Source organism: Triplophysa dalaica, chromosome 3 (assembly GCF_015846415.1).
Source record: "Triplophysa dalaica isolate WHDGS20190420 chromosome 3, ASM1584641v1, whole genome shotgun sequence".
Classification (NCBI taxonomy): domain Eukaryota; kingdom Metazoa; phylum Chordata; class Actinopteri; order Cypriniformes; family Nemacheilidae; genus Triplophysa; species Triplophysa dalaica.
In genome coordinates this window covers 2,581,843-2,605,738 of record NC_079544.1, presented here as the reverse complement: position 1 = coordinate 2,605,738, position 23,896 = coordinate 2,581,843, and the positions used below count along the sequence as shown (strand labels likewise).

Sequence of the window (23,896 nt, the reverse complement as noted above, 5' to 3'; positions counted from 1 at the left end):
CGACAAAAACACACAGATCTTCTCGTTGAATGCACCTCACTGCTTTATTTACAGCAGTTATTTCCATTGATATCAAGATTAGACATCCAAAGCCCGACACATCTACAATACTCGTGTGCACGTCAGGGCTGCTGGCTGATCACAGGTCCTGGATGATTAGTATGATTTTTGGATTAGAAAAAATAAAGATTCGAGACAAACATGTAAAAACGTTTCTACAACCTGCAACAGCTCTCAAACGACAACATATCAACTATGTACAAAAACATCAATAATAATATTTATATATACTTTTTTTCATCGTCGTCATCATGTATACACTAAAGTATATTAAAGCAGCAACTATTGGTCAATCTGAGGAACTCTTTTAGTCCTGAAAACAGTTTAAATATCCTTCAGCTGTAAATGTGTGAACACCAGGAAAAACAGAGAGAAAAGCACAGATAAGCAAATAAATAAAAAAATAGAATCCAAAATCTGTTCATTCTGTTTGTGCAGTCCGGAATACTGAGTAGCAGGTAGAAAAGCAGAGGCACCCCCGCAGACAGTTTGTTCTTGGAAGGACAGTCATCCTACAGTTCCCAAGTTCAACATGTTTGCCACCAAATCCAGACACGACTCCATGTCGCACTGACGCAGGCCACAAACAGAGTAAGGTCACTTTTGCTTAATTTCTTGTGTTTTCTGTTCATCGGCGGGTCGGAGAACTTGTTGGCGGGCGCGGGGAGAGTCTGAGGAGGTCGTGTTTAAAGCAGCCTTCTGGTTTGAGGTTAATTTCACAGTTTGTTCCATTTGACCAGTCCTTGAAACCTGACCGTATAAAAATTTGACGAGAAAGAAGCAGATGATGTGTATTTTCTTCTTGAAATACAAAAACCACGCCTGCACCCCGTATCGTCCTCGTACGGAGGGAGCGAAGAAGAAAACGAAAGTCCTGAGTTTGTTTTCTGAGGGGCGTGTGATATAGAGCATGATAAAAATGAATCTATAAAAAACATCTGATCTAGCTTGTTAGGTTTAGGTTGTATTAGGAGGGGTTGGATCGGGGTAGAGATAAGATGCGTCCGTTTTTCTTGCCGTTCATATGCGTGTACGGCACGTGCTCCTCGTAACTCCCTCGTAGGCCCACGGACGAGCCCTCGTCCCCGTCGAGACAGCTCTCCCTTTGCGAGTATGAGGACGGGTCCAGCGGGATGCTTTCCATGTTCTCCATGTCCATGTCAAACTCTTCCGTCTCAGGCGGCTTGTTCTCCTCGCTGTAGAAAAAGGAGACCTCCTGAAACGAGGGATGCAGGTCCTCGCGGAGCATCTCGATGATTTCCTGGAAGACGGGCCTCATTTTGGGATTGTAATGCCAGCACATCTGCATCAGACTATGCCTGTGAATGAAGACAGAGAAATTCACATCTTCTGACAACCAGGTATGTTAAGACTGTGAACGTTAGCGATATACTCACACTCTGTCTGCGCAGTTGTCTGGTCTGTCGAGGAATCCTCCGTCCATCACGAACTTAAGGACCTGTTCGTTGGACAGCCCCTGGTAGGGCTGCTCAGCCAGAGTGCTGATCTCCCACAGCACCACGCCAAATGACCTGAAACATTGAAGCGGACACGCTGTTGAAATCTCAAGATCGATTTGGCAAACGTTCTGCGTGCGCTTGTTTATGTCTGTGCACATGGCCGACTCACCAGCAGTCCGAGTGAGCTGTGAAGACCCCGTCTTTCAAGGACTCGGGGGCCATCCATCTGACAGGAAGCAGGCCCTTCCCACCCTTCCTGTAGTAATCGGTCTCGTAGATGTCTCTTGTCATGCCGAAGTCTGGCAGCCAAAGAACACAGGAAAGAAAACATCATTAGAAAGCTCTTACAATAACAGATTACACAATCCGGGTACGATAGACTGCGGCGCATCCTGTACTTCATTAACACTTTCACATACTTCGAGCGTTGTTTTCAACAGCTCGAGTGTTTGGCACTCGCCGAGATTGTGAAGGTTTAGATGGCACGCATAGATTTGAGCAGTTATGAATCCATCAGAGGCAGAGCATTTCAGAAGTAAACTATTAGCAGAGGTCCAGATTGGAAACATTCATATAAACAAACAACACGAGCTGCGCAGACACAAGTCTTTTATATACAAAAAGGGATGCTCAGACACAAGTCTTCTTTATACAAGACGAGCTGCGCAGACACAAGTCTTCTTTACACAAGGCAGGCTGCGCAGACACGCATCTTCTTCATACAATGCGGGCTGCACAGACACAAGTCTTCTTTCTACAATGCGGGTTGCGCAGACACGAGTCTTCTTTATACAACGCGAGCTGCGCAGACACAAGTCTTCTTTATACAACGTGAGCTGCTCAGACATGAGTCTTCTTTACACAAACACAGGCTGCATAGAAACTAGTCCTTTTTATACAGTGCGGGCTGCGCAGACACGAGTCTTCTTTATACAATGCGGGCTGCACAGACACGAGTCTTTATACAATGCAGGCTGCGCAGACACAATTCTCTATACACCGCATATGCGCAGACACAAGTCAGACACGCATCTTCTTCATACAACGCGTCCTTTTTCAATGGCAATACTATTGTGTTGAATGTTACGGCTTACCTCCGATTTTCACAGTCAGGTCATCAGCCACCATGCAGTTCCTGGCTGCGAGATCTCTGTGGACAAACTTCTTAGCGTTCAGGTAAGCCATGCCATCTGCTATCTCGGCTGCCATCTGAATCATCTCCTTCAGCGTCGGAGGAGGCCGGCCTGGATTATTCTGCCATAAAACCAAACGCAACATAGTAAAACACAAACCCTCAGCAGCAGAACAATGGGTGGTAGAGATGGTGAAGCTTTTACATTTTGATAACAGGATATTGTGATTTAAAGGACACAAGTTATCTCAAAGTATGTAATACTAAAAACGTCAAATCCGTGTCTAACCGCCAATGTATTAGTCTTCAGGTAGGGTTTGTTACCTCTGAGTCAGGTCTGAGGGACCGCAGAAAACTCTTTAAATCTCCACGTGTCATCAATTCCATCACCACCAGTGTGGGCTGGCCTTTAGAAACCACACCCAGCAGCCGCACCTAACCAATGAAATCATGTCAGCAACCGTGAGAAAACAGTGACACGGCACTTAAACAGTCAATGAAGCAGATCTACAAATAAACAGACTCGTTGTATTTATCTGGTGCTTGCAGTCTAAGGGTCCATTCACATTTCGCGTCTTGCGCAAGTTCGTAATTTAACTGTAAACATACGTCAGCCGCATGCAAATAGGAAGTTTCGTCACCGCATCGAGATGGAAATAGCTCAACTTGACAGAGTGCCGCATAATTTGTCTAGAGAAATCAGCGCGGCACACATTTTCTGACAAGAAATGTGAATCTCCCTTTAGGTTGTATTAACGTTGCTCGGAAGAAAGCCATTGTCAAGGTCACAGATTTTGTGTGTAATGTTTTACGCCTCATAAACTTCCGACACGGTCCAATTGTAAGAGCCGTGTGTCTCACCACATGATGGCAGCTGAAAGCCTTCATCACGGAAGCTTCGTTCAGGAACTCGATCCTCTCCCTGAGGCTGGCCGACTCATTAACGGTCTTCACCGCCACGCGGGTCTGCGGTTCGCCTTTAATGATGTCCTTTCCGATGCCCTCGTACACCATGCCGAAAGATCCTTGGCCCAGCTCACGCAGCAGATTGACCTTATCACGCGGCACCTCCCATTCATCGGGCTCGTACACTGCGCAGACACAACACATGCATTCTCAATACTATACTAACACAGTAATGCTTGAGACGAAGCAGAACTCCGCCAGTCGTTTGAAATGTCATCATCTCACTGAATCAATATGACTGTCGATGGGATATTAAAACAACCTGAACAAAATATAATCTGCATCGATCGCAGGACTTTCTGCCAAGGATACTCTCCTTCAGTGTATAAAGGGAGAGTTGCTCACCTTCGTCTGGGCTGAAATACTCTGGATTAGGAGAGGTGTAAAGGCGTCCCGTTGGTCCCTCTGTTTGCCTGGTTATATAAACACATGAAATGAATGAAATCCATATACAATGCAGTGCTCGACTTTTTTTTTTATCGAGGAGAAACGTCATACTTCTTTTTGAACATGAAGAAGCCGACGCCTCCCATCAGCAGCAGCAGAAGCGCACAGATGACCGGACCAATCACGATTTTCAGCATGTTGGATGGGTCCACACCTGTTCACACAAACAAGATCAACCTCGTCACGGGCTCACACATTAGATTAAATCTTTATTTGTTCGAAAGCAATTCAATTTAGTCCTATTCATTGCACGTTTCAAAGTACATTCTGTCCCCAGCTTCACAAATCCCCCAGTGACCAACACTTGAATCGTCGTCATGATTGATGAAACGGATAATTGTGATTCAGAAGCATGACAGACGTGTTTGTGGGTGATGAGAGTTCCTTACGTAGGTCCTGCACGTAGAAGTGTGTCGGCTCCGTCCATGATCCGTTCCCCGCCAGGGATGTGGCCCTGATCCGCACTGTGTAGTTCCAGGGTGCACCACTCTCAGCTTGCATCCTCCATCTGCAATGTAGTTCTTTCTGGACACGCAATGGTGCAGCTCCTGAGACGCAACAGAGAAATGCTTTTGAACACAGCGTGAAAACCACACTTTTATCATGTCCTTTATGTTCTAAAACCTATCCCCTACACATTACTCATCCTCGGCTTTTAATGAAACTGAAAGCGGTGCGGCCGAGTGCAAAAACAGTCGTGTTCCACTTTGCTTTCATCCACTGAACCTTTATATAATCAAGCCCTTGTTTATCGGAGGCTTTCGAAAACAACATTAGGAACATTTGCACAGTCTCCGGGAGGATTTCTCCATGGTTACGGAAACACATAAGTGACGCAACGACGCTAAAACAGTCTGTTGATTATGTTGATTTCAACAGGATTGATAAAAATCTGATTTAAAGTGCAGCCAGCGTTCACAGGAGCAAAGTGCCCGGGCTACAACGTCTCACCTCCGTATCTCCCAGTCTCTTGTAAAGGACTTCGTAGAGGATGATCATGCCGTTCGGGTCCTTAGGCTCAGCCCATCTTATGTGTACGGTGTATTCTGACAGCTCACAGGTAATCTTCCCCAAAATATCATCAGCCTTTTCTGTGAGACAACACACTGATGTCATTGCGCGACAAAGCTTTTTTATTGAGGAATAATACAGTCATTCAGTGGAGACGGTCATGTACCTTCAGGCATAGTGCGGGCGCTGACGTAGGCCGCCATGCTGCAGCGACTGGGGTCGGTCGGGTCGTTGCAAGCATGGATTTCTATCTGATAGCTGGTGAAATGCCGCAGGCTGGAGATGACCGTGGATTCCTTGCCGTAAACCTTGAATGAAATCTTATTCGCCTCTGCTTCCTCCTCCGGGCTACGAGTGGCCGTGCCGTTGAGCAGCGAAGAGGGCGTGGTGTAAAAACGAGACAAAGTCCTATTGGCCACGCCCACCAGAGATCTGCGTTGTCTTGACGGCCTGGGCACATCAATAGATACAGAGGCCTATTTGTTTACAGAGTCATGACTTGCCGTAAATATTTGTATATAAATCAATTCTCTCGTTCTTGTTCTTGATCTTTTCCCCCTTTAAAAAATTCACACGCTAGTAACGGTTATAATTCGCATGTAAAGCTTGTAAATCTGTTTTGTCAGATCCATCGTTACATTTGACCGTGCACTATTTTAATTATTTTTTCATGTCTGCATATATCTAGTTTAATGTCTTAAATACATCAGAGTAGTTAAACCGAAATGCGCTAATGTGCATTTGCATTAAAGCGGTAACTCGGGAAGTCTGGTCGCATCGTGCACAGATCAAACCACATGAATTCTCACTGGTTTTGGTAGCATAAAAAAATCCTCTGCCCAACAATCTAATGATCACCTGCACTAAACACAAGGTTGAGTGAAAGTTTACAACCCTTTAATTTAGAAAGTCAAGACCAAAAAGGATGACATCAATAGATGATCCGACAGACTCTTCTTCTTTGGCTTTGTGACTTGAGGTCTTAATTTCCTCTCAGGAGGAGAACAGTTCCCATCGCCACTTTATTGTGGCACAGAGACCCCGAATAAGTGTGCCAAACTATGGTTTAGGAAATAACTGGAGTCTTCTGAGTGAATACACAACAACTTCAGATGTGTGAGATAATACAAAAGCCACCTCTAGAGGGAGCAAGAACGCATTGGTGTGGTTGGATTATAATGATTCCAGTGGTAAACCACCACCAGAGTACCATGGCCTGCAGTTATTTCCTCAAATGTAAGATCTCAGACAGATTCAGCCTTTTACTGTGCACTTCCAAGGATCGTTCATGAAGGCGAATCCATATGATAACATCTGAATAAAAAACAAGAGGCATTTTAAAGGAACATTCCACTTTTTTGGAAATATGCTACTTTTCCTACTCGATACTCGATAATTAATAAGTTGAGTTTCATCGTTTTTGAATGTATTCTGTCGATCTCTGGTCTGGCAATAGCACATTTAGCATAGCTTAGCATAGATCATTGAATCCAATTAGACCAGTAGCATCGCGTTGGAAAATCACCAAAGACTTTTGATATTTAAAACTTGACTCTTCTCTACTTCTATTGTGTACTAAGACTGGCGTAAAATGAAAAGTTGCGATTTTCGAGGCCGATTTGATTAGGAACTAAACTCCTATTCCGGCGTAATAATCAAGGAAGTTTGCTGCCGTTACATGGCCGCAGCTGGCGCAGTTATATCACGCAGCGCCTGGAATAAGTCTCAAGCTATCTAACTTGTATTTGTTGAATGAAGTTAGCCTATTTCCACATGTGCTGTATGACATCAGCAACTTCCTTGATTATTACGCTGTATTGGGAGTATAGTTCCTAATCAAATCGGCCAAGAAAATCGCAACTTTTCATTTTCCGCATGTTTTAGTACACAATATAAATATCCACACCCGGAGATCGGCAGAATACATTTCAAAACGGTAAAACTCAACTATTTCCAAAAACAATGGAATGTTCCGTAAATGTCCGCACGGATCCACGAACAAACTGTCAGAGCCGCTGCATCAGACCGTCAAAATATTTACACCAATGGGGGAGGACATTCGTTTTAGGAGTCGTAGTAGTCAGTGTCCATGCTGTATGTCCCCACTTCACAAACAACATCTGCCCAAAACAACGACTGTAAAGCCTTACCCAAGGACTCTGGCACGTGAATGTTTGTGTGGACGTGGAAGAGAGTTCGCGCGTGGGAGTGGAACGGGATCTTTAGAGCCAGCTGTGAGCTTCTGAAGGCCAACGATACAAAACCCGGTGGAGACGCACCTATCAAAAACATGCACTCAAGGTCTCGGCTGAGTCAAAAACAACCTAGCGAGGGAACGTGGTCTGACCGCCGCCTAGACATTCAACCCTGAGCTGAGGACTCGGAAGAAAACAACAGACCACTGGAGAATCTCAACATGGAGGGTCACGTCAGGTGAGTAAAAGCATATCATCCGTTTATTCTGTACCATCTACATCACTAACACCGTATGTCAGACTTCACCTGAGTTCAAACACTTCATTGTGAAGGTAGTTCTCGAAGGTTTTGCGGTATTCAGACTCCTCTGCCTCTTTCTTCAGCTGTTTCTCGGTTTTGGGGCACGCGCAGCACAGCTTGGCCTGGCCCTGCTCCTCCGTCTGGTTCCACTTGTGCTCTTCTTCGTTGTCCACTTGGGTGGGGGCTCTGGTGGGCAGCTTCATACCTGAACAACACAACATACAGCTTTCTCTCCTGCCAATAAATGCTTAACGCGAGTGCATACGTGTATTCCTGTTTGTACCTTTCTGACAGTAGTCAAACTTATAGAGCTCGCTGGCTTCAGGTTGCTGCTGACAGAAGACCAGGTAGTGCGTGATGTTTCCGTTCGGGTCGTTGGGGGTCTTCCACTTGAGAATGATCTGAGATGAGGAGTTGGATGAAGATATAGGGTCCAGGGGCACGGAAGGTTCTGGATGGACAGAAAAGACACACACATAGGAGTAAATACAATTGCGGGAAGAAATTGAACCCAAAACAAAAAACAGGATTACGTCTCCATCGTCCCTTTAATTATTCTTGAAGAAATATGCACAGACTCAGTTCTGGCTAGACCACATTGTCATAGCGTGTCACAGATGAGAGGGATAATGACAGCTTCCTCCCATGAAGGAAGAAGAGAGGGGGCAGCGGCGATGTCACGGCGTGTGTAACCAACCCTCTGCCAAACCCTGAAGCGCTGCTCTCAGTCCCTGCCAACCAGCTTCCGAAACAATGTTGTCATTTGTGTGCTTTATCAGGAAGTAGAGACAAAATAAGCCTTAAAGAAAGCCAGACGGGCACCTTGCAGCATCCACCCAACTTCAATCACGGCCCGACCAGCGGCACAATGCTAGATGAGTTCACACCGCTAGACAGCACAAGTGACCTCTTATTCCTCTCGGCTGCCGATCCTGCACATGGTGCACTGGAACTGAAATCATCTTACTTAAGGTTGTCTTCAGAAATTACTAATGTGGATTTGATGGATTTTAACCTATTGCTAGCCTCAACAAATTGATTTGGATTTGCCGGCCATAGGCAACAATGAAACAACCTTTTTGAATACTTGAAACGTTAACAAAAAGTTGCTTCATTTTGCTAACGTACCGCATTACAGATTACTAGATAGAACCGCAACATATACAACTTATACATACTGTCTTTTCTAATCTTTCTATCAAAAAAATCAGCGAAAATTCTTTCAAAGTATACTGTGCTGGGCTATACGAGACCAGTTTTTACTGCACTTATGAATTTGGTTGTGCTTATGTTGTTCCAATTGCTTCTATTGTTTACCTCATTTGTAGGTCGCTTTGGATAGAAGCGTCAGCTTAATGACGAAATGTAAGAGAAAATATACAACTGCATAAAAGTAATTGTAGCCTATCTCCAGATCAAAACCAGGTTTTCTGTTTGTGATCGCGCTATGTTTCCCCACCCAGACAGAGAGAGAGACCCACATAATGTGATCGCTACATGAACGTTAATCAAAACACGCTCAGCCTCCCCCTGGTCCGCTTGCGACAGCGCTCCAGAGACGGTGAATGGAGGGGTGGTTGGTGCGCTGCTTTTGACCAAAAGGTTCAGTGTCCCTTTTTAGTCTGTAATCCACAAAACAGACTACAACTGACAGCAGCATCTTGGAAGTTGTGATAAAACATCCCTGCATCTCCGTAGGAGCTATCAGTGACGTATTATAATGACGAATGACAGTGTAGTAGCAATGTTTTTAGCCCTTTCCCTTGCTAATCTTTTTCAAGGGGCGAGGGGTAGGCGTAGGGGTATAAAATAGAATTGGGCCTAAAACTTACTGGTAGCATCAGTGCGGACGTAGACGATGTTGCTCTTTGCTCCGTGGACCTGATGTTCATCAGAAGCAGAGAGCTGGGTCTTCACCATGATGGCGTACTGCGTCCATGGCTTCAGAGGCAGGATGAGGTGACCGGGCTCCTGCTGATTCTTTACGTCCGTGGAGCGAGGTGGAGGATCCACGTCTGCTATGACCCAGCTGTTAGAGCCACATGCGTCTTGACCGTCAAACTCAGTCACGTTCTTGAATGGCCTGGAGAAGATGGCACGCAATTCGTTATACAGAAATCATCGTCTATAGTTTTTATCCAGTACATAATACATTAGGAAACTGCACTGAAAGTTTATTGTGTTATATTTTAATATATAATTAAGGCTATTAATTATACCTTGATATAATTGTAATAAATAAGGGACGGAAAATGAACGATAAACATTATGCCACAAACACTGAAGACTTAACTTAACTTGAACTGATTTGGGAATATCCCGATATTCTGAATGAAGAAGCAAGTCTGAACTGGCATAAACACTGTAGTCCCAGGCACTTCTGCAATGAACCGTACTACACTAAAGTGAAGCACACTGAACACTAAAGTGTGAGAGAGATGAAACTTACGCCTCCTTGTACAAAACCATGAACCCCAGAAGGTCTCGAAAATCCGGCGGCCAAAACGGTTCCCATTTAATGATGATCTTGTCCGAAAGAGTGCGGATGTTAGTGAACTTCAACTCCTGGCTCTCACCTGGACAAACACCAAGCAACTGTCATACCTCATACACGTGCTAAAAAATCATTGTGTGAGGTTTGATCTCAAACATCATTAGTCGTCCTCACATGACGCCTGATCTCCATTGGTCTTGGAAGCGATGTCGTTCTTTTGCTGCCGCTCCTTGGTGCCCGTCACCACCTCCATTCTCTGGATCTCCGACATGCAGAGCTTGGAGTTGTGATGGAAGAACAGGCGGCCCTGTAGGATGGTCAGGTTGTGTTTTTTCCAGTCCCACAGCTGACGCAGGTTCTGGTTATCGAAAGCGTAGAAGGAATACTTCCTGTTGTGAAAAAGACACAATACACGAGTGAAGATGAGAAGGGGACAGTATATGATTGTATTGAATAGCAACCGAAACCGCAAAGAATCCAAGCTCATCCTGTATGATGACACGTACCCAAATTCCTGTGCCTCTCCGTGGATGACTCTGAGCTTACGGAGGAAAGAGAGGGAGACGAGGGCGTAGGAACGTCGCACTGTCAGGTAACCCGTGATCTCCTCCAGCTGACCCAGGTTAGCTTCTAGTTCTGCGGCTATGTTATCTGATGGCGGGAGGAAATGGGAGAAACTTTAGTCTTGTGTAAAAACCTTAACTTGCTTAAATTCATGCGTGACGACTATTACATTTATAAAAAAAAATTTGGACAAAACAATTGATGAATGCTGTTACATAAAATGACAGCCCACCTTATCCGATAACAGGTCACAATGTTATTTTAATTTATTTATTTTTTTGTAATCTACTGTCCAGTGCATAGTGAGCCGCAGAGATGAAGTGTTTTTGTAGGTCAACCCGGAAGTAAGCACTGATAATATTTTATTAATGAACACAACATTTGTTACTTTTGAAGCCGAAATACAATCGGCAGAAGTAAAAAGCTAACACGATGCTTTAAACAGACTGCTCAAAAGGTAAGTTTATACTCGAGCGGCAGACCTAGGGCGTAGCCTCTACGTGTCGGTTTTCATTTATACTTCTACGTTGTTGTCTGGGTTGACAGGCAATGACCACCAGGTGTCAGTATACACGCGTGTTGCTTGTGTAACCAAGACAAGAGCCGAAGAAGAAGCAGCTCGCTTGAGAAGCATTAGCAGTGATAGCGGCAAGTAAACACTTTTGTTGCAGATTTGAGATGTTTTATACAGAAACAGAAATATTTTACTTAGATAATTGATTCGGAAATGCGTTCGAGTAAACATGACTCTTTCGCAGAGTTTCTTTTACCTGAAGGAGGGGTTCAAACAGACTAATCCCAGCACTTGCGGCCGGCATTGAGTTGAAGCGTTGTTACATTTTGGGGGAGGTGTGTGTCAAGCTTCGGAATAGGGTACGCGGCTCTGCGTTGGTGTGACACTCAAGTATAAACTGAACTTAAGGTCGCTCTAAATCAACGTCAGCACCACCAAGACTGCGACAACTCTTTCAAACTTTATAAAAAATCTGTTCCCTGGTGAGTAATAACTCCGTGAATGAATCCGCATCTTTGTGTTAAGAGATTTGTTCCAATGTACCATTATTTTTGAGCATTTTAAGACACAATTTGGCTTTAAAAAAAACAAGTGGGTTTTATGTCACAGAATAAAACGTGAAAATATTTTGAGGTTTTGTATACCATAGACCTTATTTCGGGCAATTAACCAAATACCCATAGACATTAGAGCGATGTATCCGGTAGTCCCAAAATGCTAACTCAGTTCCGGCTTTTGCATGCAAAAAGACATCATCTCTATGCGTTCCTATTACTTTGTCTCTACATTATAACTGTTCACATGCTTTGTTACAGACAACCCAAGCTGCTGATATTAAACTGTGATGCTGTCAGCAATCCCACCTTGGTACATCCGTCAACCAATCAAAATCATGAACGAAATCCAAAGGATGTTAAAAACATTTTGTTCTTACTCCCTCCGCGGATGTTGATGATCAAACTGCCGTTGAGAACGGTGCATCCTCTCAGAGCCTGAGCGGCTGTGACCGAGTCCACCGTCTTCTGTCCCATGCACACTTTAGGACAGAGGCCAGCGCAGGGCGTGCAGTTCAATCTGCGGCACAGAACACAAGGTCACATGTACATTAGCGAAAGTCATTCATTCAATCATTCACATTGTCGAAAGAACATGGAAACAAAGAAAGCGTCGCAAATATGAGGGAGCATTTCTATTTTCGTTGACGTGCGGGCAGATTTGCGGATTAAAGTCAATTATGAATTGTTCCTGTCAAGGACGCGTATCCTGTTGCGCAATCCGCCGCCGCTGTTGTTTTGCAGCAGTGACCTCGCGTGGCAGACCGATGATGCGATCAAAGACGAATGAGACGTTTTCTCAGACGGGTCAGAGACACAACTTAATCGCCGATTGTTTTTGTGGCTGCGTCGGGCTTGGCCGAGGGAACTATTTGTGCCCTGTTCTTTCCCCCTCCCGGTTCCTGTGAAGCTACATCATGCATATTTGTGTGACAACTGCAGTTATTGCCAACCTATGCGCAACCTACAGGTGTGGTCTTCACATCTAAACCATAATATTAAAACAGAACGTCAAAATAGAAACTTTCCATAATACCAAATCTGTTGTTAACCCAAGAACGTGGAAAATTCCAATATTGGCAAGTCGCTGTGATTTACAACCCGTTCTCAGTTTGACACCTGCCGAATAGGACGGAATGTGCTGCACTTCATCCAGCTAATCTGAAGGAAAGCTAGTGCGTGGGTGAAATTCGTATTGCAGACACACGAGAGGACCCAGACTGCTGTGTCTCCCTACGGCAAGGATGCAACTCAAGAGTCGTTTATCTGTCAATGGCCAGACGGCGCTCCCTGTCTACATGGCTGACAGACAGATAGAGACCAGCAGCAGAGGACACGGAGAGGACAGTAGTGTCGAAACTCCTGATATCTCGTTGGAGACTGGCTAACATACAGAGAGCGTAACCTCGGGTGGCAGCACGGGGCTAGAGACATGATCGCTACGTTGTGTCTGTACACACTATGATTTGTGTGTCTGTAGAGCGCACTCCTACTGTGCCCAACCCAGGGGTCATAAAGGGAAAACGCAAGACCTCGGAGGAAAAAACAATTTGTTTTTTCATTTCTAGGTTGTGTAAAGCGTCATCATAATGGGGCCTGACCACCGTTAGACCAAATCGATGTCTGTGTAGATAAAATCAGAAAAAACAATCATGTTTATGGCCAACTGTCCTTCCGCATAAGGCTATGCATGCACATATAGAAACAGCCATCTGGGTCGTATATATTTCTACACCAACAAACAATACAAAACTGTGTTCTGTAGACATCTATAAAATAGACACGCTCTTTGAAAGTCCAGCTCTTCCTGCTCTGACCTTTAAATAGAGACACAAACTGCACTGCCAAACCTCACAATGGGTCAGCGCAACTCACACACACATCCAGTAGATGTGCTTCTTACAAGTTCAAGTGATCTTTCGTGTGTACAACCAGTTGTTTGTGGTCAGCAGCGCCCAGATTACACTAAACCGTCTACAGAGAAATCCTGTTTTCCCAGCTATTTCCATTTAGTGGCAAACCTGCACACAAGGAGACGCCAAGCCTACCTTCATCTTATACAGAAACAGTGAAGTTCATTTCAGCAAAACAATGTAAAGTTTCGACCACCAAAAGTGTGCTTGCAAATCTGATATCGGCAAAAACTGACGATTGGCTAAAAAAGCGCACTACACTGACTTTTTGCTGTGTAGAAAATCTAAGACTGTCACATGGGCAGGCATAAATTGTAAAAAAATATTATTATCGTTTGAAGGGTAATAAAGTGACCAATTGCACCTTTCAGCATAAAGAGTAAATAAAAACAAAGTCAACACCCAAACAAGCAATTGTGTGAATATTTGAAAAAACATTATTGCTGCGTTGCAATTCGTATACTATCCGTCCTGCATAGTATATGACAGTAGAATTAGTATGTCCGGAATCGTAGCATGTTGAAAAGAGTATTCCAAAGATTCCCGAATGGTCTACTACTTCCGGTAGAAATTTGAAACTGCAAAATAATGCAAAATTAAACAGATGATATTACCTATAACTCAATGCAATTAGGCGGAGTTTAGTGGTGCTCGGATGCATTAATAAAATTATAATATATATAATAATTATAATTATAATATAACTGATGCGTCACTAAATTAATAAATGTAGGTATACAGTAAATATAACAAATGAAATAATGAATGAATACATACTTGAATGGAAAGAAGAGCTGTGTTTTGATATGTGTGTCAGTTAATGGGCACAATGTTGTCTAGGTAACAACGGCCACTTCCGTTTTCTGTTAGTATGTCCCAGTGTGTGCATATTGCTTTGCTGCACACTAAAATGTTTATATTTTCCCTTACAAAAACAGTTCACACTTTTAGTGATGAGTATAAGTAGGCGAATTGGGACACAGCTTATGTCTGCACGTAGTCTTGTGTATTTAGCAGGAAAGACACAACATAACAAACTGCAACGGGCGGGGCGTTCACGTTCTTGATGGAGGATGTCAGTAAGCAAGCGTTCAGTATTTTTTTAGGGCGGAGCAATAAAACCAGGGGTGTGTTTCTTTTGGATATGGATACAGGTATGCTTGTTTAAGTTTCGATTTCAAATACGAACTGTGTTTCTCAGAAATCGCTTGCAGTCCTTTGAAGGTAACCCCATGAAGGTGAGATGACGTACAGCACGGTCTTGTGACCAGCGCACCTCTCTTTCAACAAGCCACGCTTAATGCAACAAAAAAAATGTTTTTCAGGCCTTCGCATAGAGAAGTACCCTTCAAGACATCCGTGCACGTGCATTGATGCAAGAGCGCACGATAGCAGGTGACTTACGTAGTGGAGTTTACTGTGGTGTATCCTGAAGGGCACTCTGGGATGCAGGCGCCGTCGTGGATGACGTACTCGTGGCAGTCGCTTTTGCTCTGCTTGCACTTGTTGTGGAGCCCCTGGCAGAAGCTAAAGTTGACGCAGCGCCAGCCCTTGAAGGTGTAGTATCCAGGTGGGCATCGGTCCACACAGGTATTGTTGTGCATGTAGTGGCGGCACGCCACGCATTTGCTAGTGTTGTTGGGCTCCAAGCAGCCACCCAAACACTGTTCATGACAGCACTGGTTGTCTCTGCTGCAGGCACGGTGTTTGCATGAAGACGGACACGCTGTAGGAAGAGACAGAGGAAAAAAATGATTGCTTCTCTTGCATATGAACGTTAAGCAGGAAATTGCTGACACGCTCCCCAAGGAGCAAGCTGATATAGGGCTCGAGTCCTCTCGACCACATCAATGGCCTACTGCTGTTCACTCAAACCGCAGTTCATAAAAACCATCAGAAAACACATTTGCACGTACATAGGAAACTTTGCAGCGCCAGTGCTTAAGTACCTATTTTTTTATTATAGATGCTAAAACTTTATTTCTATTCACCCAAAGGAAAATGTTCCAGCTCAGATGTTGCTTCTTCATAGCTTTCAAAGATTTGATTGAGTTTTGTTGCGTTTCAATTTTCATGTATCTCTTGAATCTGCTTAAGAGTAAATAAATTAGAGAAAAATATTAATGTATATAAAAAAACATGTTTCTTATTTTGTCCCTATGTTTTTATTGTGTTAGTTCGCAGCATTTTTTTTATTTTTTATTTAACTTGCTCAAAACAACCCAACTGCAGTTTGATTGATATTATGTAAAATGCACAGTTAAAGTGGTGAAATTAAAGGAATAGTTCACGTTCAAAATGAAAATTCTGTCCTCATTTATTATCCCTTTGGTCATTTCAAACCTGTGCGACTTTCTTCTGCAGAACACAAAAGAACATATATTGAAAAATGGTGTTAACAGAAAACAGTTTGGTTTTGTGAGCATACAATATAGGTCAATGGGGACCAGTGGCTAGCAACATTTTTCAAAATTTCTTCTTTTGTGTAAAATTATGACAGAATCTTCATTTTGAAGGTGAACTGTTCCTCTAACATGGCTGCACAATCTGCCCATTTGTTCTTCATTTAATTGCATTAATATCAAGTGGGATGCTAAGAAAATGAGTTTTTATCTGTGACAGAAAATATTCTTTTTTCGTTTGTGTTGTTATATTTCACACTTGCTTGGGATTGAAATATCTGATAAATGTAAATGTAACACAAATGTTGTGTAGCAAATGCTTTCCATTCACAGTGACTTCATACACAGATCTCCTGGTTAATGCCACGGGAGAAGCTTGTGTTTAAACGAATTAGAAATATCTAGTTATTTCCCACCTGCTCCAAAAACTAGGAAACATTTTTAAACATTATAACAATGACAAAATGGCTTACTCTGATAAGCAGCTCTTAAAATGGTGTAACCGCATTCCTCTGCCTCTTATGTGATCCCTCTCTCTCTTCCCGTTCACAAACACAAAAACCTATAAACTCACAAAATATAAACAGAGCGGGACGCTGCTGCCAGCGGTTTGACGAGAGTCTTGTTATAAGTCTTTCTCTCCCACTGAAGTCAGGAAAACTCACTTTTCTTCATCCCACCGAAAAGGCGGAGGTGAAGTAAAGAAAGCATGTGTGCAAGAGACAGCAAGACAGAGGGAAAACCCCCTAATGATAAATACCGAGAGCGAGGTCACGGAGGTCCGTATGAAGACTAATGTGGCGGAGAGCAGAGAATATATTGTGACCTTCATCTGTCAAACGGCCACCGTGTCAACAACACGAGTTCATCTGGAATCACTGTATGTTACTTCACTGGCCTCTTTCTAACAACGTGACCCGCGAGCGATTCTCGGTTAAAAATAAACCATGCACTGCTAGCTGGAGCATGCGCCGCTTTGCATGCGCATACGAACCCGCTTGTGTGTGCGTGTGTGTGTGTGTTTGAACACGCACACAACGTCCCTCTTACAAACATACGCAGATAAATTGCAAAGCTGGATTGTGTGACGGAGCTGTAGAAGTGGTCAAGAGTGAGTCAACAGTGAGTCAATACAGAACTAGATTAAACCGCTTCAAAGAGAGACTGGCTTGTGACCACATAGTATATCATGACATGCTACAAACAGTGACACATGTCTCCTATACACTGCAATGCCATACATCAAATATCAAAAGATATTAAATCTGTATCGTGAACAGCACCAAATGTGTAAGAAAAGATTCTGTGGCATATTTCATCTCTCTCTGCTTCACTTTTGTACAATAAAATTGGCCAAACTATAGCAGTTTTCATAAAAATAAATATTATTAATAAGTTTCCTGAAGATTAAATTAATTCTATAAATTAACTACATTCAATTGTCAATTGTCATTAAGCTTCACTTGACATTTCTCTATTTTTAGATCTTTATTTGGACAACTTGGTTAACAAAACCTGTGTGTCCTATGGTGTGACAGCAAAAATTACAGTAAAGCTAAATCTCGCATATGCCATTTCATTTTATTATGTTAATAATTTAACATAATCCATTATTAACAGTTTGTGTTACAGCTTCGATACGTCACCCATAGGACACATGCACAGTATATTGTAAAAAAAAATAAGAATAACTTTTCTGAATCTACTATTTGTGCGTTTAGTTGAAATGATAATTTCTGTCTTATTCTGTGAAATACAAACAATATTTCTTCCAAATTTCATATTCAAATATTGTTTATATAATAATAATAATGCATTTATTTGCAGAACATGAAAACTGGAGAAACGGATCAAAATAACAGAAAAGATATCCTCAATCACTGCAAAGAAAACAAGTTCATATTCACAACACAACAATAATATTTGTACATGTTTTTAGGGCTGGGCTGATAAACTATATCATATCAAGTCGCAATAAAATTGATCTCAATAACGATGATAAGCCCTTGACATTTTGATATGGATTACTCTTACAGCCAATCAGACAGCAGAAATAAAAGCGACAACAGCCAGTCAACGTACGTTATTTACCGTGCACGCCAAACTTCAAAGTTAATTTTATACTGCCCTTTGCAAAGGAAACTCAACACACGGAGGAAAACAGCAATGAAAAGTGAAACTAACCACGCGACGAACGTGAACTCAAGCGAGTTGGCCTCATTGCAAAGGCAAGCACAAACCTTAATTGTTATATGTAACATTAACTTATCCGCTAACGCGAGCTCATACATGAAGTGAAATAAAATTCTCTTCTCTTTAAAGAGCCAACAGCGTTCGAGTGTGAGCAGCGACCGAGTGTTTTTATTGGTTAAATGTACTGAATGAATACCACCTTACTGAAAGAGTCAATTGAGATTGAATGAACTGTCGTTTATGGTCTTGGTATATAAGGTAATATAAATACCTTGATTTCATTTCATTCTAGTTAACATCTGCTTGTCTGCATTTGTTAACAAATAATATTTTGAAATATAATCAATGAACCTTTTTTCTTTGACTTCATTCATTGTTGGGATACTCTCAAAGCCGGCAACATTTACAAATTAAATGAACATTTGGAACGGTCTGTTAATTTTCACGTATTTTTTTATGTGAACGCAATGCACACATAAAACAATGGTTCAATAAAATTAACTAATATATCAAAGCACTTTAACACAAAACCGGTTATTACCAGACAAAACACACACACACACACACACACACACAGTATTAGAGCCGTGCACAAGAGACCAAAGCAAAACTCCTATTAAAAAGCCCAGAGGACAAAGAACAAGCCATTGAGGAAAAATTGTGTCTGTGTGTGTGTCGTAATGAAACATTGGCTCTCACTGTTAACCAACAATGACAAACACAATCCTGCAGTTAGTTTGGCCCACAAACAAGTACACCTCTGCTTCATCGAAACACTATCACAAGATCTCAACCTTCCTTCAGCTTATGGAGAAAAAGCTAACAGTCACGTTTAACAACACTTTTAATCCTCTGACAAGTCTTCAGCGATTTATGTAAATCATTTCAAACCACCAGAACAAGCTCTGACAAACCCGATCATGCAGAAATGTAAGAGACATGAATTTATGTAGAGCTTCGGAAAAACAGAAGGACTTGGAAAGGAAAAAGCTGGAAAAGTGGTCATGGAAAGTGAGAACGCTGGCAGTGATCTGAACTAAAACTCAATTAATATACAAGTTGGGCAGCTCGATGCATTTTTTTCCGAAATGGTAAAGGTGTTAAACAAAGCTGCTTTTCTCACAAGACAACCTTGAACTCAAACGTACAGTGAACTGCGCCTGACACGCTTTCATTCCAAGTAACGATACGGCGCTGGTCTGCTGCGCCAATAAATGTTGTTGGCCACTCTGATGTCAGGTGACGGCAGGTCAGCCCCTCAAGAGCAAAACAACATCACCCTCTGTCCCTTCATCAAAACAATCTGGGGAGGGCCACCTCAACACCCGTCGCCAAAGAAGGAAAAGGCGTGTGTGTTCATGTGTGCTAGCGTTCAGTAACAACAGAGATGCCAAAGTGAAAACAGACAAGCCACATGCTGTAAATCATCTCAGTCGTAAGCACAATAAATTAAAAAAGAGAAACGTCCTCTACTGCCCAGTGCCCAGTAAAAAAACAAGCATGTTGAAATCTCTTTCCATGAAAATGCATCACCGTCTATTCTTCGAAAGGCCCTGTATCTCACCCTCCCCTTCTCTCTCGCTCTCCCGCTGAACGTGGCTGTGAGCGAATCCGCGCAGGCCATGCGAGTCGAGTCCTGATCCAGAATCCGTTTCGTTTTACACTCCCAACCAGATATCCACCCTCGACATTAACCAATGTGTTTGCTGGCTGTGGAAGGTAACCATTCAATGGCCTCCGCCACCGTCTGTGAGGCAAAGCCGCCGTGTGTTAACCCTTTCATGCTCTGGGGTCTGCAACCTTGCCCAGAACGACAAGAAGGGGAGGAACAGTCAGAAGCACTAACTAATACTAGTTCATATGAACATGCTATTATATTGATAAATTACTGGAGCTGAGTGATTGTCGAAATACAGAAACACTGACTTCATTACAATAATAAGAATATTGTCATTAGAAGTCACTAATCCCTTACCCTAACCCCAAAATAAAAACCTTTTCACCATTCTGCACATTTAGGAAAATGTTGGTCTCCATTTACATCCGTCATTTAAACTTAAAAACCACCAAGACATTTCTAATAATATCTCCTTTTGTGTTGCGCAGAAGAGTAATAAAAAAGGTTTGAATGACACAAGGGTGAATAAATGACGACGGACTTTAGGGAGAACTGTCCCTTTAAGGGGTTTCTTTGCAGGTCCTTAAATGCCCTCAAAGCTGTTTCTTGCAGCACTGTGTCTCTGTGAACATAAAGTGTATTGAAAGAGGGAGCCAGAGACATATTTAGCGACTGGAACACCATTGGCTTAGGGGTGGGCTCTTTTGAACCGGCCCAGTTAGCAACCAAGCAGCAACGTACAGTACTAGCAACAAACGCACTAGCAACCGCATAGCAATGCATTAAAAAAAACACTTGCAACTCACAGAGAGAAGCGGTTTTATTTTAGCGGCTGACCAATATGGGTATTTTAATGACCAGCACTAATATATTTAAAAGTGTCTACAAATATTTATCATATAAGATTTACAATTTTAAGAACATAGTTAAATTAAAAAATCTCAAAATAGCCAATATACAGTTTAAATATACAGGTAAATATCTTGTTTCTTTATCGTTTGATTTCTCAGTGTAATTGCTCATTAGCTTTCATTCATTCATTCTGCAAACCAGGAAACACACTGGCAATGTCTTCTTGTTGGACACAGATCACATAACGTAAGACGGTAACAGAGCGTTCAGATATTGTCTTTATGACAGCCACGTCAGCAAGTGACAAACACTCTCCTTATTGACATCGCAAACACCTGGCCGTTGACAACTGAGGTAGGTTACAGTACACACGTAGATATTTGCCTCGTGTAAACCACAAAAACAACAGAAGAACGGGAACAGATTTTTTTCACACCTTGTTCTGTCATTATGCAGAAACAACAGATTTGGTTAAGAAATGTTTGCAAACTGGAAGTTAATTTTTTCTCGACAAGAAATAAAGCCCCCGAACAGATTATGGCAAAACAAACAGATCCCTTAACTGCTGAAGGAAAAACACACAAGCTAATCTCAACACTATTCGACGGTGAACTGGGTCAAAGACCGAGAGATAGATGTTCTCCTTAGACGATAATATTCAGTTCTAGGACAGAAGAACACAAAAGGAGAGATTTGGAAAAATGTTGTCAACTGGATCCCATTCACTTGCTTTGGTTTTGTGACCAATGGGTGCCATTACCAACTTTCTTCAAAATATCTTCTTTTGTGTTCTGCGGAAGGTTTAAATGACAGAGTGAGCAGATGATGACAGAATTTTCATTTTGGTGAAACTATGACTCTGTATACTGTCCTTTATAAATCTTTCAGGAGTTATCAATATGTGAAGAGTTTGGTTACAATGTGAGATAACTCCGTTCTTAACATTTTCAAAAATCATGATTTTTTAATGTTATCGTGTTTCAATTGTGTTTTATTGTGTCAGTTAGCTGAATTTTTTTAGATTTTATGGATTAAATCAAAACAAACCAACTGGGGTTTGATTGATATTAATTGGGAGGCAAATTTAAAAACATGATTTTTTTAAATTAAAAATAATAATATATATTGTTATCTCATCAAATTTTTGAACCAAACTCTTTATATGTACATGATGTAGGCAACTGTTAATGAGCGAATACTGGAGTTTTCAAAGCCATTACAATGTCATTATATAACAAACTTCAATAATGAAAACATTTCGTGATATAATTATTCTAAAATAGTATCATTATAATGTAAGCAGTGTTACAAATGCAAAACAAACTGTATTTAAACAAAAATGATTTAAATGTCGAAAATGGTAATGTGTTTGGATTATACTGATTTAAGGGCAAAATACATCTTGTGTTAATGGGTCAAGCAGGCGCAGATCTCAGCCAATGCGGATAATCTCATTAATGTGTGATTAATGGGCCCGGCCGATACATATATCAAGCTCTCTCAGTCTCTTCACACGGTCTCTCAAAACACAGAGGAGGACGTGCTGCATTAAGCCTCATCTACCATTCCGGTGTCTTCCTCCCATTGGTGTTTATGGTCACTTTTACCCCGACGTGTAATTTCTGTCCGATCTCTGCAAGTGTGATTCATGCAAATGATGCGAGATCAAACGCAGGGATGCAATATTGTAAAAGGAATGCCAGGGGCTTAATCTTGTTAGGTGAATAACAGCAGGATACCCAGCATGCACACGCACACGTACAGTAAACACACACAGACCTGGAGTACACCTCACATGTGTCAACAAGACTAATTCCTTTCTTATGGGCTTCTCCGCCATAGCAACCCGAGACTGATGAACACCTCCTGTCCAAATAACCCATAATTCCAGAGTTAGGCGTTGGATCGTAACATAACGGGATGTTCTGTACTTCTTCGGCTGTTATATTTCCTCGCCTGTCCGCTGAAGAGACATATTTAAATGCATAATGAAAACACAATGAAGAGGAATAGTTGTTGGACTATCAAGCAAACCGTAAATTAAATGACAGTTAATGTAACTGAAATATATGTGAACTAAGTGTGTTTATGGACATACACTACGATGAGGTCATGTTTCAATTTCAATTTCACTTTATTGTTGGAATTTCTTCCAAAATCTGTCTCACGTCCCACTACGCTTATAATAATTCATGTCCATACATTCATACACATCCACATCACAATAACATTGACCATACCCATAGACCCTAATACATTTGACATAGAATCCCAAGATCTATTTTGATTTCAATTTATTTATTGGTTTATTAATTTTTTTATTGACTAATACTCAAGGGATTTACGTGGCCAATTTAGCCTAGCGTAGAAGTTGGTATTCCTGGTACAGAATATGGGAAGGATCAGCCATGATATTAACCGTCAGAGATAGAAAAGATTGATCATACGGATTAATAAAACTTGGCTCCGTCATTTGCCAAACAATTTTATAACACATAGATATCAATCTGATCAGTGAAGTTTTAGTATGACCAAAGACACCTAACCATGTTTTGTTGCTTCGAGTGGAGGAGCCTGATTCGACAACCAATCTTCACAAATACGTAGGGCCCTGCAAGCCTGGGGGCCCCCTAGTCGCTACAAGCGCAAAATCATTTGACGCTTGATTTAGACACTCAGACATGCGCAATGAAGCGCACGTATCTTCTGTGCTGTGAGACAAGTAAAGAGAAGCAGTACGTTCCGCACGTACCCGCAGATGACTCTCAAATGAATGTGTAAACAGTTTCCAAACATGTTTGGGCATTAAATATGAATTAACACCTGCTCTTTAAATGCACGTAGTCCGTTACTTAGACTGAACTCTGCGCTGCATGATACAAATAACCAAAATCACTGCTTAAAGCAAGCACGGCACACACTTTTGGAAACTTGTCATTCTCTGCACTGAAAGCAAGTGTACGTGTCAGGAGGATTGAGAAAGAGTGCGCTGGAAAAAAGGTGAAAGGTACTTCTTGACTGTTTAAATGGTAAGATGCTTTAATGCATTCCTCCTTTAGATGCAGTAAATAAAGTAACTTTATTGCTTGCTCATTGGTTATGAGCGTGCTGTATTCCCTTTCTTTTTTATATAATTTTTTTTTGCACATTGTGACTTGATTCTGGCTTATTTCTGTTTTTTATTTATTTATTATAAAGGTATATTCTGTTCTAAACCAAT

The 23,896-nt window shown here is 41.9% G+C and overlaps 1 protein-coding gene across 1 annotated transcript in view; it reads right to left on the bottom strand.

The window, feature by feature from the left end:
* The window catches only part of insra (insulin receptor a), a 46,497-nt gene continuing 22,601 nt past the window's right edge, over positions 1-23,896 (bottom strand). Inside the window, 20 exon segments of the mRNA XM_056743856.1 lie at positions 1-1,379; positions 1,458-1,592; positions 1,690-1,819; positions 2,615-2,774; positions 2,977-3,087; positions 3,514-3,743; positions 3,964-4,031; positions 4,117-4,219; positions 4,455-4,541; positions 4,544-4,613; positions 5,017-5,156; positions 5,243-5,526; positions 7,579-7,777; positions 7,856-8,023; positions 9,405-9,655; positions 10,022-10,148; positions 10,241-10,455; positions 10,573-10,717; positions 12,079-12,218; positions 15,016-15,337. Of these exon segments, the coding sequence (XP_056599834.1) occupies positions 1,028-1,379; positions 1,458-1,592; positions 1,690-1,819; positions 2,615-2,774; positions 2,977-3,087; positions 3,514-3,743; positions 3,964-4,031; positions 4,117-4,219; positions 4,455-4,541; positions 4,544-4,613; positions 5,017-5,156; positions 5,243-5,526; positions 7,579-7,777; positions 7,856-8,023; positions 9,405-9,655; positions 10,022-10,148; positions 10,241-10,455; positions 10,573-10,717; positions 12,079-12,218; positions 15,016-15,337 (3,437 nt within the window). The 3' untranslated portion in view covers positions 1-1,027.